Raw genomic sequence first — 13315 nt, forward strand, 5'->3', positions numbered from 1 at the left:
CTATCTTGAATCATACAAACTTGCTCCATCGCATCTCTAAGCAAGTTTGTGTCTCAAGAGCCCTTCTCAGCTGAATAAAATTATCCAATAGAAGATCAACACCGCCTACCATATAGTGCCTCAATTGGGTTTATCTGAATATTGGAGTGATAATTGTTGTTGTAGGCAAACTTCGCTAGGGGCAAGTGTTGATCCCATCTAGCATAAAAATCAATAACATAAGCTCGGAATATGTCCTCCAACAACTGAATCATCTGCTCGGACTGCCCATCTATCTAAGGGTGAAAGGTTTTACTCATATCTAACCTAGTAACCAACCCATGGTGTAAAGCACTCCAAAATTGCAAAGTAAACAATGAATCACGATCAGAAACAATCGATACAGGTACTCTATGAAGCCAAACAATCTGACTTATGTACAACTAGGCTAGCTTCTCCACCGTATACTTCACCTGAATTGGGATGAAATGAGCAGACTTAGTTAGTCTGTCAATAAATACCCAAATGCAGTCATAACCACCCACAATGGTAGGTAAACCCGCAACAAAGTCCATGGTAATTTTCTTCCACTTTCAAGTAGGAATGGTCATCCTTTGAGTCACACTTCTGGGCCACTGGTGCTCACAGTTGACTTGTTGACAGGTAAAACACTTGGACACAAACTCTGCGATATGTCTCTTCATCCCACACCACTAGTAGTGTTGGCTAAGATCATGATACATCTTCACCGCACCCGAATAAATAAAGTATCTCAAATAATATGTCTCCTCCAAAATCAATCTAGTCAAGACCAACCTTAGGCACACAAATCCTGCCGCCAATCCTCAATACACCATCTGAATCAAGTATCGCAACCTTAGCTTCACCTCTCAACACTTTTTCTTGGATAATACACATTTTTTTATCCTCATACTGCCTCTTCCTAATTTGCTCAACAAGGGGAAACATGCCTCTACAAAGTCAAGAACACCACCATCCTCGGAAAGCTACAATCGAACAAGGCTATTAGCCAGCCTCTGAACATCTCTAGCCAATGGTTTCTCCTACACTCGGATCGTGGAAAGACTCCCCATACTAGAGAACTTACTACTCAAGGCATTCGCCACTACATTAGCCCTTTTCTGGGTGATACAAAATAGTTATATCATAGTCCTTCAGTAACACAAAAATTCTACGTTTCCTAAATTTAAATCCCTCTGACTGAATATATATTGAGGATTCTTATGATTGGTGAAGACCTCGTAATGCACACCGTACAAGTAACGACACCACAACTTAAGAAAGAATACTACAACTGCTAAATCCAAATCATGAGTAGGATAGTTCTTTTCATGGGCCTTTAACTGTCTAGAAGCATAGGCAATCACTTTCCCCTTTTGTATCAACACATCACCTAAACCAACTCCCAAAGAATCATAATACACAGTAAATCCCACACCCTCCTTTGGTAGTGTTAAAACAGGATCAGAAGTCAATAAAGTCTTGAGCTTTTAAAATCTCTCCTTACACTCATCGGATTAATGGAACCCCCCACTCTTCTAAGATAATTTGGTCAATGGGGCTGCAATAAAAGAGAAACCTTGCACGAACCTTTTGTAATAACTGGCTAACCCTATAAAACTACAAATCTCAATAGTAGAAGTAGGCCTCGTCCAACCTCTAACTGCCTCAATCTTAATCGGATCTACTCTAATCCCCTCTTTGGACACTACGTGTCCAAAAACTATTATCGAATAGAGCCAAAAGTCATACTTGGAGAACTTTGTATACAACTTCTCGTCCCTCAACTTCTAAAGAACCAACCTTATGCAGACATGATAAGACTCAGTCTTGAAATACACCAAGATGTCGTCAATGAATACTCACAAAAGAATCTAAGTACGGGCAAAACACCACATTCATCAACTCCATGAATGTTGCAGGGGCATTAGTCAACCCAAAGGACATCTCCAAGAACTTATAGTGGCCATAACGAGTCCTAAAAGATATCTTAGGGATATCGACATCCTGATCTTCAAATGAAGATAATCAAACCTCAAGTCTATCTTAAAAAACAACGTCGCTTCCTGAAGTTGATCAAACAAATCATCAATACGAGGAAGAGGATACTTGTTCTTGATAGTTATCTTATTCAACTGCCTATAATCAATGCGCATCATCATAGCCCCATCTTTCTTCTTTACAAATAAAACCAGTGCACCCCAAGGTGACACTCTAGGGAGAATAAACCCCTTACTCAACAAGTCTTCCAACTGATTCGTCAACTCCTTCAACTCAACAGGAGCCATGCGATATGGAGGAATAAAAATAGGTTTAGTGCTCAGGTCCAAGTCAATAGCAAAAGCAATGTCCCTATATGGAGGAACACTAGGAATATTAGTAGGAAATACATCCAAAAACTCCTTAACCAGCGAAATAGTCTCCATAGGAGGTGACTCAACACTAGTATCCCAAATAAAGGACAAATAAGGCATACACCCCCTGTCAATCAACTTCTGAGCATGAATATATGAGATAAACTTACTAGGATAGAAGCCACTAGTACCCTATCACTTAATTCTCAGGGTACCAGGTATCGCTAAGGTAACAGTCTTAGCATAACAATCAAGAATAACACAATAGGAAGAAAGTCAATCCATAACCAATATCACATCAAAATCTACCATCTCCAGAATAATCATACCTACCTAGGTATCATACCCGACCAAGGAAACAAGATATGATCGATACACTCAATCCACCACTAAAGGATTACCTACGCATGTAGAAACATAAATAGGCACGAGCATACAATCACATGTCAAATCAAATCCAAATGCAAAATAGGTAGACACATAAAAAAATGTAGACCTTGGATCAAATAACACAGATGCAAGTTGATGGAAGACTAGGACCGTACTTATAATAACTGTATCGAAAGTGTCATGACTCGACCTAGGGCCTAGTCGTAACACAGTAATTGAAACACCAAAAGGCTCCAATGAAGCCTCTTGTACATATCATAAGCATACATAAGATAAAGCAAAAGAGGAAACATCATAAGAGAGTCTAAACTATGAATAAAAGTTTAAGAACGTCACATGACAACATAAACTCAAAATATTTGTCCAACTAGATGCGTCTACTTATGAATATGGGCAAAGGATAAGACATGTACCTAGATCACCCTCAATATGAAACATACCAAAAGTCTTTGAAAATAATAACTAACTCGATAACTAGTCCCCGATAAATGAGGACTCACCACAAACACCGCTGAATAGGAAAGCTTAACTAACCACATAGATGAGTATAATCTTCAACCTCAACCCCTACATTATGAGACAATGTAGGCAAAATATATGCATTAGTACGTTGGAATATACTAAGTATGAGGGCGTGACATGCAATGTAAATCATGGAATGCAATGGTCAAGTAAATTACATGATAAGATGAGGTAAGTAAAGTCATGAGAAAATTCATATTGACCAAAGTATTTTAAAATCATAATTTAAAATCATAGCATAAATAAGAGATCATACATATGTGGGATAGGAACCATAACCGACAATAAGACCATGCGAGCTATAACATGGAATCCCATTGTCTCTCCATACAATGAAGAAAAAGGGGAATCTACTTGCCAAGGTAGACTCTACCCTGCTAGGCGGGTCATACATACGCTATATGTGGATCCAATAGCTAGGCCATGAAGGCAACATATGGTGGTACGTATTTTATGGGACATGAGGCTGTTACTAAGGCTTTTGGTAGGGTCCCCACCTCAAGTCCACTAGGTTCTAAGTCAAATTTCACGGAATGCATGCATAGCATAGAAATCATAGTTACATATATCATAGTCATGATCATAAGTTTGAAATCATAGAGTAGCTCATTTTTATAACATACTTGTAATGTGAGAATTGTCCTTTCATCATTATAATCATATTTGCATAATTCATATCGTTAGGCCTTAGGTCACCACATAGGGCTTACGTCACCTTTTAGGCCTTAGGTCACCACATATGGCCCTAAGTCACCTTTTAGGCCTTAGGTCACCACATATGACCCTAAGTCACCTTTTACTTCATAACTTGAATGAAATTCATACCTTGAACGTAGAGTAGAACTCAATTGCATAATCAATTAACTTTAAAAATCATGTAATTGACTTTAAAACATGCATGATCATAAACTTTATATAATCCCATACATAATTCATGTAGATAATATCCCTTGGAAGTATAATTCAAAATACTCGTAATTTACATCATGAACCCTAGAGATCAAAATAGGAGAATTCGTGAAAAAACTCTTCAATTTAATGCAATAACCATCAGTTTATATCAAAATAGACTCATGATCATACTTTAAATCATAATTCATGCAATAGGAATAGTGATCATAAAACTCATAAAATGTCATACTTTAATTTGCTAAAAAACCTTGAGAAATTGATTGGGCTTCATGGATGAAAGAATCCATGAATCAATACCCACATACCTTAGTGAGAAAACCAAATAATTTGGAAGAACTTAAGAGTTTTGATGGAGAGCTTGAGTGAATTTACTTGAAGTCTTCAATGGAGCCCCTGAGAGTCTTTTGTAGAGAGAGAAATATTTGAGTAGGTGAATTATAGAAGAATGAATAGAATTAAAGGTTTAGATCAATTTATACAATTGAATTAGGTCCTAAAAATATCTAGATTCATTAGCTAATAATTAGGAAAGAGTCTAAAGTGCCCTTGCTAAAAACTACATTAGGCCAGAAAACCCTCACCGGGTCCACGACGCGGAGGCGAGCAAGTCCGCGATGCGAACTTGCCGCATACCTTACTATTTTATGCAATTTCTTTGAGAAATCTATCTTTCAATCTACGGGTCCTAAAAATCTACTGAGACTATTTTTTGCAAGTTTTGACCCCTTGATTGATATTCCGAACTCAGATTTTCAAAAAGGATTAAGGATAATGCATTACATGTGCGACCTATTCCTAAGGCATTCTTAAGGCACTTATGAGCATTTTGAGGGATATTACAGAAAGCCTCAGCCTTGGGTCTCCCCAAAAAAGAATATCACCTCTACCTCATCTCTGTAGGACAATAGCACCACCAACACCCCTATCAGAAGTGTGACCACCTCTACTAGTTTGGGATCTACCTCGACCTCTAATCGACGGTGCTAGTCCTCAACTAGAGCTAAAGAACTAGGTTGGTTCCTCCTCGATATTGAGAGGTGTACTTCCATTAAGGATGATCTGGATCTCCAAAAGTATAATAAACTCCCCATGCAAAAAAATCTGCGATGATCCTGAAGAACCTATATAACTACCCCAGCTCATCGTCCTTTATTGTAAGCCTTGGTAATTCTGACCTACATTGTAGTACCCACGAGGTGTCTGACCATCCTCAAAAGCTGGCATAGATGCATGAATTGGTCCTCTATATTGGTAAGAACCCATGAGGTGTCTAACCATCTTCAAAAGCTGGCATAGATGCAAAACGGGTCATCTACGCTGGAAATAACCACCTCTTCTATAGGACCCTCTACCTTCAGATGAGTTACCCAAAAACTGACTAGAAGCACAGGCCCTCTTGAGATACCCAAAATCCTCTTTCTCCATCAACTTTGCCTCCTTGGCGGCACCCACGATGGACTGAAAGGAAGACCCCTCACAGACATATCAAAACACTATTGTACAGATAGAATAGGTTAATGCTCGAACATATTTATGAATCCTCTCTGTCTTATTAGAAAGGATGGCCATGGCATGTCTAGACAATTGGTAGAAATGTGTCTCATACTCAATAACTATAAGACCCTCCTACCTCAAACTCTCGAACCTCAATCGGCTCTCTTCCCTCATACTTCAAGGGATGAAACGGTCATAAAATGCACTAGCAAACTCATCCTAAGTCGCCTACTCTGATCCAACTAGCCTAGAACTCAGATACACTCTCCACCACTGTTTGGCTGGTCCACATAGCTAGAGTGTAGCATATTAAACTCTGTGGATCTCAACTAACCCCACTGCCTCCAATAACTCCCGGTACATAGTCAGGAACTAATGTGCATCCTCAATTTTCCTACCTTGAAACTACAGTTGGTCCATCTTTCAAAACCTTTTATATCAACGCTGCTCATCGTTGGTCAGCATAACTGCAAGTGCACCCTGAGCTCCCTCCACATATACTCCACCCTCATCAGCTCTAAGGCCTGTAGGTGGTTGGCCCACCGAATCATGAATAACTAGAATCTAACATTGCTCTAGGGTTTGAGCCTCTACTCTAGTCTAAGAACCCTCGGGTGTACCTATCACACTCACATTCTAATTAAATCCTTCGAGCGCAATAAATACTCACATCAAAGTAGCCTAAAACAATGGTGCAGTAACAACCTCTACAGGGACCTGTTCCTCTCTAGCATTCATCTGTAGCTCAGGAGAAGACTCTCTAGCACGACCTCTAGCAGGTGCCAATTCTCGAGCACGACCTCTATCGGCCGCTACTCTACGACCACGGCCTCTAGCTTGGCCTCTATCTCTTCCCCTAGCTGGGGTCCCAACATCAACTATAGGGACTGCCTCCCTTCCTCTACTACTAGAAGTAGCTCTGGTCCTAGCCATATATCAAAAAAGACACGTGACAATTCAGTACCAGAACAAGTAACCACGCACGATACAAAGTGAAATAACAAAAGGAAAAATTTTCTAACAGTCTTCATAGCCTCTCAAAGATAAGTACATACGTCTCCATAACGATCCTCAAGACTCTACTTAGACTCAGCTTGTATATGCATGAGACCTATGTACCTGAGGCTCTGATACCATTTTGTCAAGATCCAAAACCGGGAATAATAGCACTCATATCAACCCATCGAAATAAGTCAACAAAAAACCCAACAAAAAATAAATGTGGAAGTAATGAAATAAAGCAAGGTTTAATGTAATCAAAACTAGGTAACTAATCTCAAAATCCCCCAAGATTGATTGTCACATTTACAAGCCTCTAATATACTACCAAAGTATGAAAGAAAATACAATCAAAATGTCTTTGTCTCTAAAATAGGACTAAAACATAATAAAAGAGTAGGAAGTGTCCGCTAGATGGATGCAACAGCTACCTCAGCACTCAAAATGATAGCCTCGAATATGGTAGGAAATACTAAGAGATCAAGCAAATTTGAGGTCAAAACCTACACAAGTGTAGAAGCAAGGGATAAGTATCAAACAATGCGGTACTCAGCAAGCAGACAACTAAAACTAAGTAAAGCTAAAGAGACACAAGTATTCCCGTCATCCTAATTGAACTTCCTCAACTACAACCTACATAAAAATCGGCCCAACTCTATATTTTGTATAGTAATAATACGCAATTCACAAATACTCAACTATAATATCAACAATTGAATCATATCAAGTAAAATTCAGCAAACACAGAGCAATGACAGGTAAACACAATTCACAAATATCAAAATGGTGCAATACAATGCAATGAGATGATGTATGTCTGTCCTATTGGTACACATCCGCTGAATCACAGTTCGCAACCATAGGCGATATTTATGTCCATGCAACCTGCCACGGAGCGTGTGGCCCATCTCCTCAAATATACATATCCTTCTATGAAGCTTGTGTCCCAACCCTTTTATGTCATAATACCTGCCACGGAGCATGTGACCTGACCCCTTTGTCACATATTCTTTCTAATCTCAACATAGTATATCAAAACCAATACAATTAAGCCATGATCATGCAATTCACAATAATAGAATGATATCAACAAAAGTTGATATCTCATATCAATATAGTCATTTCACATGTCCACAATATGTCAAAATTATCATCACATTGATAATACCAATACAAGTCATCCAATTTGTCATTTTATAAGCCATTTTCTTTGTTATTAGGATCAATCACAAAGTCAAATAGCCCTAACCATTTTCCATTACTACCCAACACATAAAAACAAGGAATACAAGTATCTACAAGCTTTAACTAAGGTCTAGGAGTTCACTTGCCTCAAATAATCAAGCAATCACTCCGGGACTTGCGCCCTTCCCCTTTCGTTGGGCTTCCAAATTAATGTAATCTAGTTAAATAGATAATCACAATAAGATTTTTAAACTAACAACTCACATTACTATATGTCTAACCTAAATCCAAAAACTCACACAAATCTATAATCAAGTTCCTGATTTTAATGTCACTTAGCATGTCAACTCCCATATATTTTGAATTTCAAGACTAGGGTTAGGTTCCTATTTTCTCAATATCATAAATCTAAGGGTATTATATAATACAATACACCTAATATTTAATTATATATACCAATATATATTAAATTGTAACCTCCACCACGAAATAGAAAAGAAAATACGAAGATGAACATACGCAGAACCCATTCCCAAATATGCGGATATTCTTATTTTGCCAATTATTACCACATCATTCACCCATTCTATCCTAAATTCCTAATAATTGGCTTATCATTATATCACTATCATAATGATTACTTCATACTTTCATTAACTTTTCCCCTAGCAGATCACGTGAATGCCTACAACAATCTGCAACTCAACTCTTTCTATTTAGACCAATAATATCAGTATTGAATTTCATGCTATCTACATATATATTAAAGGCTACGTGTTCACCTGAAGAACTCATCGGGCCCCCTTTTGCTAATTGTGTTGCCGTCGCTAAAGCTATTTGGAGTTTATGACTCAACACAGGAATCTCTAATTATTATTAATTAAGCTTTTCATAATGGTCAAGTAGTACAAGATATTAACTAAATTAATAATTTAGTCCATTAATTAAATGAATTATCTAAAATTACCCATCAACTAATTAATCGTAGTTACCGAATAGTCTAAAATACTCAATTTAAATTTATGAAAAAAATTATTTTTTTAATGAAAGAGAGAGAACCCATTCTCGAATTGTCCTAATAGGTCACTACAAATAGAATTACAGAATGGATCTATTATATAAGAAAGAAAAAGTGAGTAAGGAATAGAAAATTTATTTTCAAGATCAAGAAGGGAGGTATCCTGGTGCTCTGCACCTGGAGATGACAGGTCAGAATGTAACAGAGTGCGTTGGAGGCTCTCGAACAATTACTTACAATGATGCTTAAAGTTTTGTATATATAACATTTGTGAGTTATAACTTCTTCATAAGTAAAGTGAACTGACTCTGTTTGGTTTGATATTTAACATCCAGTGGCAGAGTAAACTTTTTCACAAAGAGATTCAAAATATAAACAAGTACATACATACATATAAGAAGCGGCTAAAGTAATTCAACATTTGTTATATATGCATAAAAAAAAGTTTGAGGATCTAAAGTAATTCAACATAGATCCCTTCTCTAGATGAACACCACCAAAATCTTTTTAAGATTTCTAAGTTATGCCTATGAGATTCCAACAAAAGTGATTCTTTTGTTTGTAGCTTGAAATCTTAGGAAAGTATTAAGGCTCACATAAGCGTTTTAAAATCTAATAAAAACAATTAGTATAAATAAGTGTTTACTGCTGAGAAAACTGTAGAAGGAAGTATTTATTTCAGTAGGTTCGTTTTAATTATACAGTAGCTGCATAAATGCCATTTCAGACAGATTTCCTACTCTATTACTCATATCTCTTCCCCTTTCCTATCCCTAACCATAATTCGAGGATTCTTACTAAGGAAATTCTTGATTTAATTTATGTTAGATTTTTTACTGAATCATTTTATTACAAGTAATATGTACTAATCTTGCACCATTTGGATTTATATCCCAACTCCAAGGATGGGACTGGCACAAAAAAGTGTCTTCACAAATACCACTGAATTAGTTGAGAAATTGAGTCGAAGGTGAGAAAAAAGTTCTCAATTAAAAAAATGTGATATTGACTTAGTCAAATGGGGTAAAATAAAAAGTGGACTTAATTAGAGTAATTTAAAATTTTGGGATATATATTAATATTTTAAAATTTTTGAAAAGCCTCCATCTCTTTTTAAATTTCAAGTTTTGAAATTTCCCCTTTCATTATCTTTTCGATCTTCATTTTTCTCTCTTTCTTTCACTTTTAGATTTCTCTCTACCTCATCTTCTTCTTTCTTTGTTTCTCTCTCTTTTCCTCCATTTTCTTCTTCTTCTTCTTCTTCTTCTTCTTCTTCTTCTTCTCTTTTATGGTCTTTGTTGCTGCCATTATCGCCGCCGATGTTCATTATTTTTTATCTCACTCTTTTTCTTTTTCTCTTTTTGGTTCTTATTTATACAAGTTGTTTGCTTTGTTTTAAAAAATTTGAAGATCTTTTTTTAAAGTCAATGAAGAAAATCTGCAAAAAATCAAGCAACTATGATAGTTATTGCATCAACTGCTGAAGTTGTTGTAGCAACTACGATAGTTGCTGCGATAATTGTTGCAACAACTATCGTAGTTGCTACAGCAGGTATCATCGATGTTACAACAACTTCAACAGTTGTTTAAATTATTGCAATAACTCCAGCAATTATTAAAATTATTAGAACAACTTCAGTTTAGTTGCTCTGACAACTTCGATAGTTGTTTAATTTTCTGACAATAAGTGAGGTGAAACACCAGGTGATTATGGTGGCAAAAGAGGTATTGGTAACAATGAAGGTAGAGGTGGTGGTTGTTGTAGAGATAACTGTAAAGGAGAAGGAGGTGGCAACAATGGTGGTAGAGGAGGAGGAAGTTGTGGTGGTGGTAGAGGAGGAAGAACTAGTGGTTATGGTGAAGGAGAAAGTAGTGATGGTTTTGGAGGAGGAAAAATAGGAGAAAGTGGTGTTGATGGAGGAAGAAGAGGAAGAATTGGTAGTAGAGGAGGTAGTGACGACGACGATGATGGCGACAGAAGGGGAGGAGATTGTAGCGGCAAAAGGTGGGGAGGAGTAGGTGGGTGAGTGGACCTTTGTGTAAATAATTAAACTTGAGGGTTTTAAAATTAGTGTCATTAACACTAATCATAAAATAATCAGCAACACTCAATTTTTAAAACTCTTGTCACTCTTTTTAAATTCTAAGACTTTTTTGTCACCTTTAATTAAAAATCCCGAGTTAGTTCTTTGAAGTATTTGTTCATGAGGTTGTTTATTTTTTTTCTATTCTAAATTTGATTTGAAATTTTGATTATGTACTTAACCATGGATGCTTTAAACCCTTTTTTTAGTGGTGTATAATTCAACTAATTCCAAGAAAGTAGCAACTTCATTTATGTATCTCTTGCAATCTTGTAATTGTGTAATATTTCTAAACGTATATATCAAAATTGGTTCATATATCTTGGTTACTATCCAAAAAGGAATATCACTAAGGAAGCTTGACCTGTGATGCCATGACCTTTTAATTTTATGTTAAGATGTCTCTTCTAATATCATACACCATTATAAGATCAATAACTAACTTGAGATTAACAACATAGATCTATGTAAGATCTAGATAGAATAAAAAATCACCTAATAGTAGGACTGCGATTATTAGATGAAAAGTGTGCAAGTACTTGGAGCAAATCTGACACTATAATCATTGTCGATAATTGCAAAAGCAGTAGAGGTAATTTAATGTAAAATTTGAGGGATTGAATTTAATTTAATTAGTGAAGAGGGGTTACTCCATTGTATTGTATTCCTAAAGAAGTAGTATTACAATGTCTAACCAACAAAGACCATTTTCATGATTCCAATTGGCTTCTTTCGATTGCCAAACGCAAACAATTCCAGCTCTAGCTCCATCACCAACCCCTAGGCCAACAACATTTTGAGCTCCTGCTCCACATCTATATAGACCTCGTTCCCCTCAATCAGACTCAACAAACCATTCGACCAGCTGCTGTTACACCTCCTCCTCTACCCACTACTCCAAATTGAGCATTGTTCCTTGGCATTACTACTACTACTACTCCCCAACACCATCCACTTCCCCCTGGCTCTCCAACCAAATCAATACTTTTTTATCTCCCATATTTCTCCCAATCACTTCCTCCTTCTACAACTTAAGAAGCCCTGAAACTAAGACCCTTCCCCTTATCCCTCTTCATTAAAAACTTAAAGGACAAAATATGTTTAGTGGTGTATTTAAAGGATGATTTCAAGCCTACACTCGAACATAAAAGGACCATCTATGTTGCTTTTTCTCAGAAATGAAAGTGAGGAAACACAACATAAGTTAAACAGGAAAAAACTCACAGGAATCAGCTATTTTTATACTTAAGGTATAGTTATTACAACAATAACATATCAAGTGTAATCCCATAAAGAGGGATCTAGGGAAGGTAGAGTATATGCATACCTTATTTATACCTCATGGAGATATAAATTAGTGGCCTCCCACAAAGGGGCAGAGCCACCTATTGCTCAGAGGGTTCATTCAAACCCCCTTCGACGAAAAATTATACTATTTACACATAGTAAAAATAATTTTTTATGTATATATAGTAGATGTCGAACCGCATTCGGCAAGTTCATCTGTCTACTTCTTTAAATTTTGAAGCCCCTAAATCAAAATTCAGACTCCCCCACTACTTCCACAAACCGAGGATACTTAATTTTGCCTCTCAACCAGCCTTTTCTACAGTATGCATAAAAATAAAATAATCATAAAGTGTAAAACCCCAAAAGTCAGAAAGTTAGAACTAAGAAGAAATTGCTCAAAATATGGATTGATCCCATGTTTATGAGTCACTCTACAACGTAGAGTTTTCTACGATTCATAAGAGTGAGTCATAAAGTGAGTCCTAGGGGTCTATCCAGGACTAACCTCAGGTGACACCCTACGACTCAACAGGATGAGTCGTAGGAGTTTCTATAATTCATAAAAACTAGTCATTTCCAAAGTTCAGATACTCCACAATTTGTAGGTTTCAAGACCTGCAGGACAAGTCATGTTTACGACTCATAGTCCTTTGGACGAGTGTAGACATGACTCGAAGTAAAGGTTTAGAGACCCTTAATTCTGCAGGTTTTAAAACCTGCATAATGAATGTACATTATGACTCATAGTCAATGAAGATGAGTCGTAGAAGCGACTCATTTACAAATGTTAGAGGCTTGATTTTTCAGAGTTTTCCCAAGCCTGCAGGATGATTCGTCTTGACGACTCGTCATATTTTCTACAACTCGTAGAGTCATCTAATAGGGTCAAATTCAAGTTTTTAATGAGGGGTATTTGTGTTATTTTTCAAGTTTAGTTCAATGAACCTAGACACAATTATGGTTAAGTTCAAGCCTATATCTACCCAATCCTTTGAAATTTTCCTCATTCTAATATCACTCTTCAAAATTCTCTAAGGCAAGAACATAATTCTCTCAAGGATTCTTCT

General features: G+C 36.7%; 1 protein-coding gene across 1 annotated transcript; it reads left to right on the forward strand.

Moving 5' to 3' along the window:
- Positions 1-10332: 10332 nt before the first annotated feature.
- Positions 10333-10901, forward strand: LOC129875656 (glycine-rich cell wall structural protein 1.0-like). Its single transcript, XM_055950938.1, has 2 exons — positions 10333-10426; positions 10579-10901. The coding sequence occupies exons 1-2, from the start codon at positions 10333-10335 to the stop codon at positions 10899-10901; spliced, it is 417 nt and encodes a 138-aa protein (XP_055806913.1).
- The last annotated feature ends 2414 nt before the right edge of the window (positions 10902-13315 follow it).

Source organism: Solanum dulcamara, chromosome 12, assembly GCF_947179165.1.
Source record: "Solanum dulcamara chromosome 12, daSolDulc1.2, whole genome shotgun sequence".
Lineage (NCBI taxonomy): Eukaryota > Viridiplantae > Streptophyta > Magnoliopsida > Solanales > Solanaceae > Solanum > Solanum dulcamara.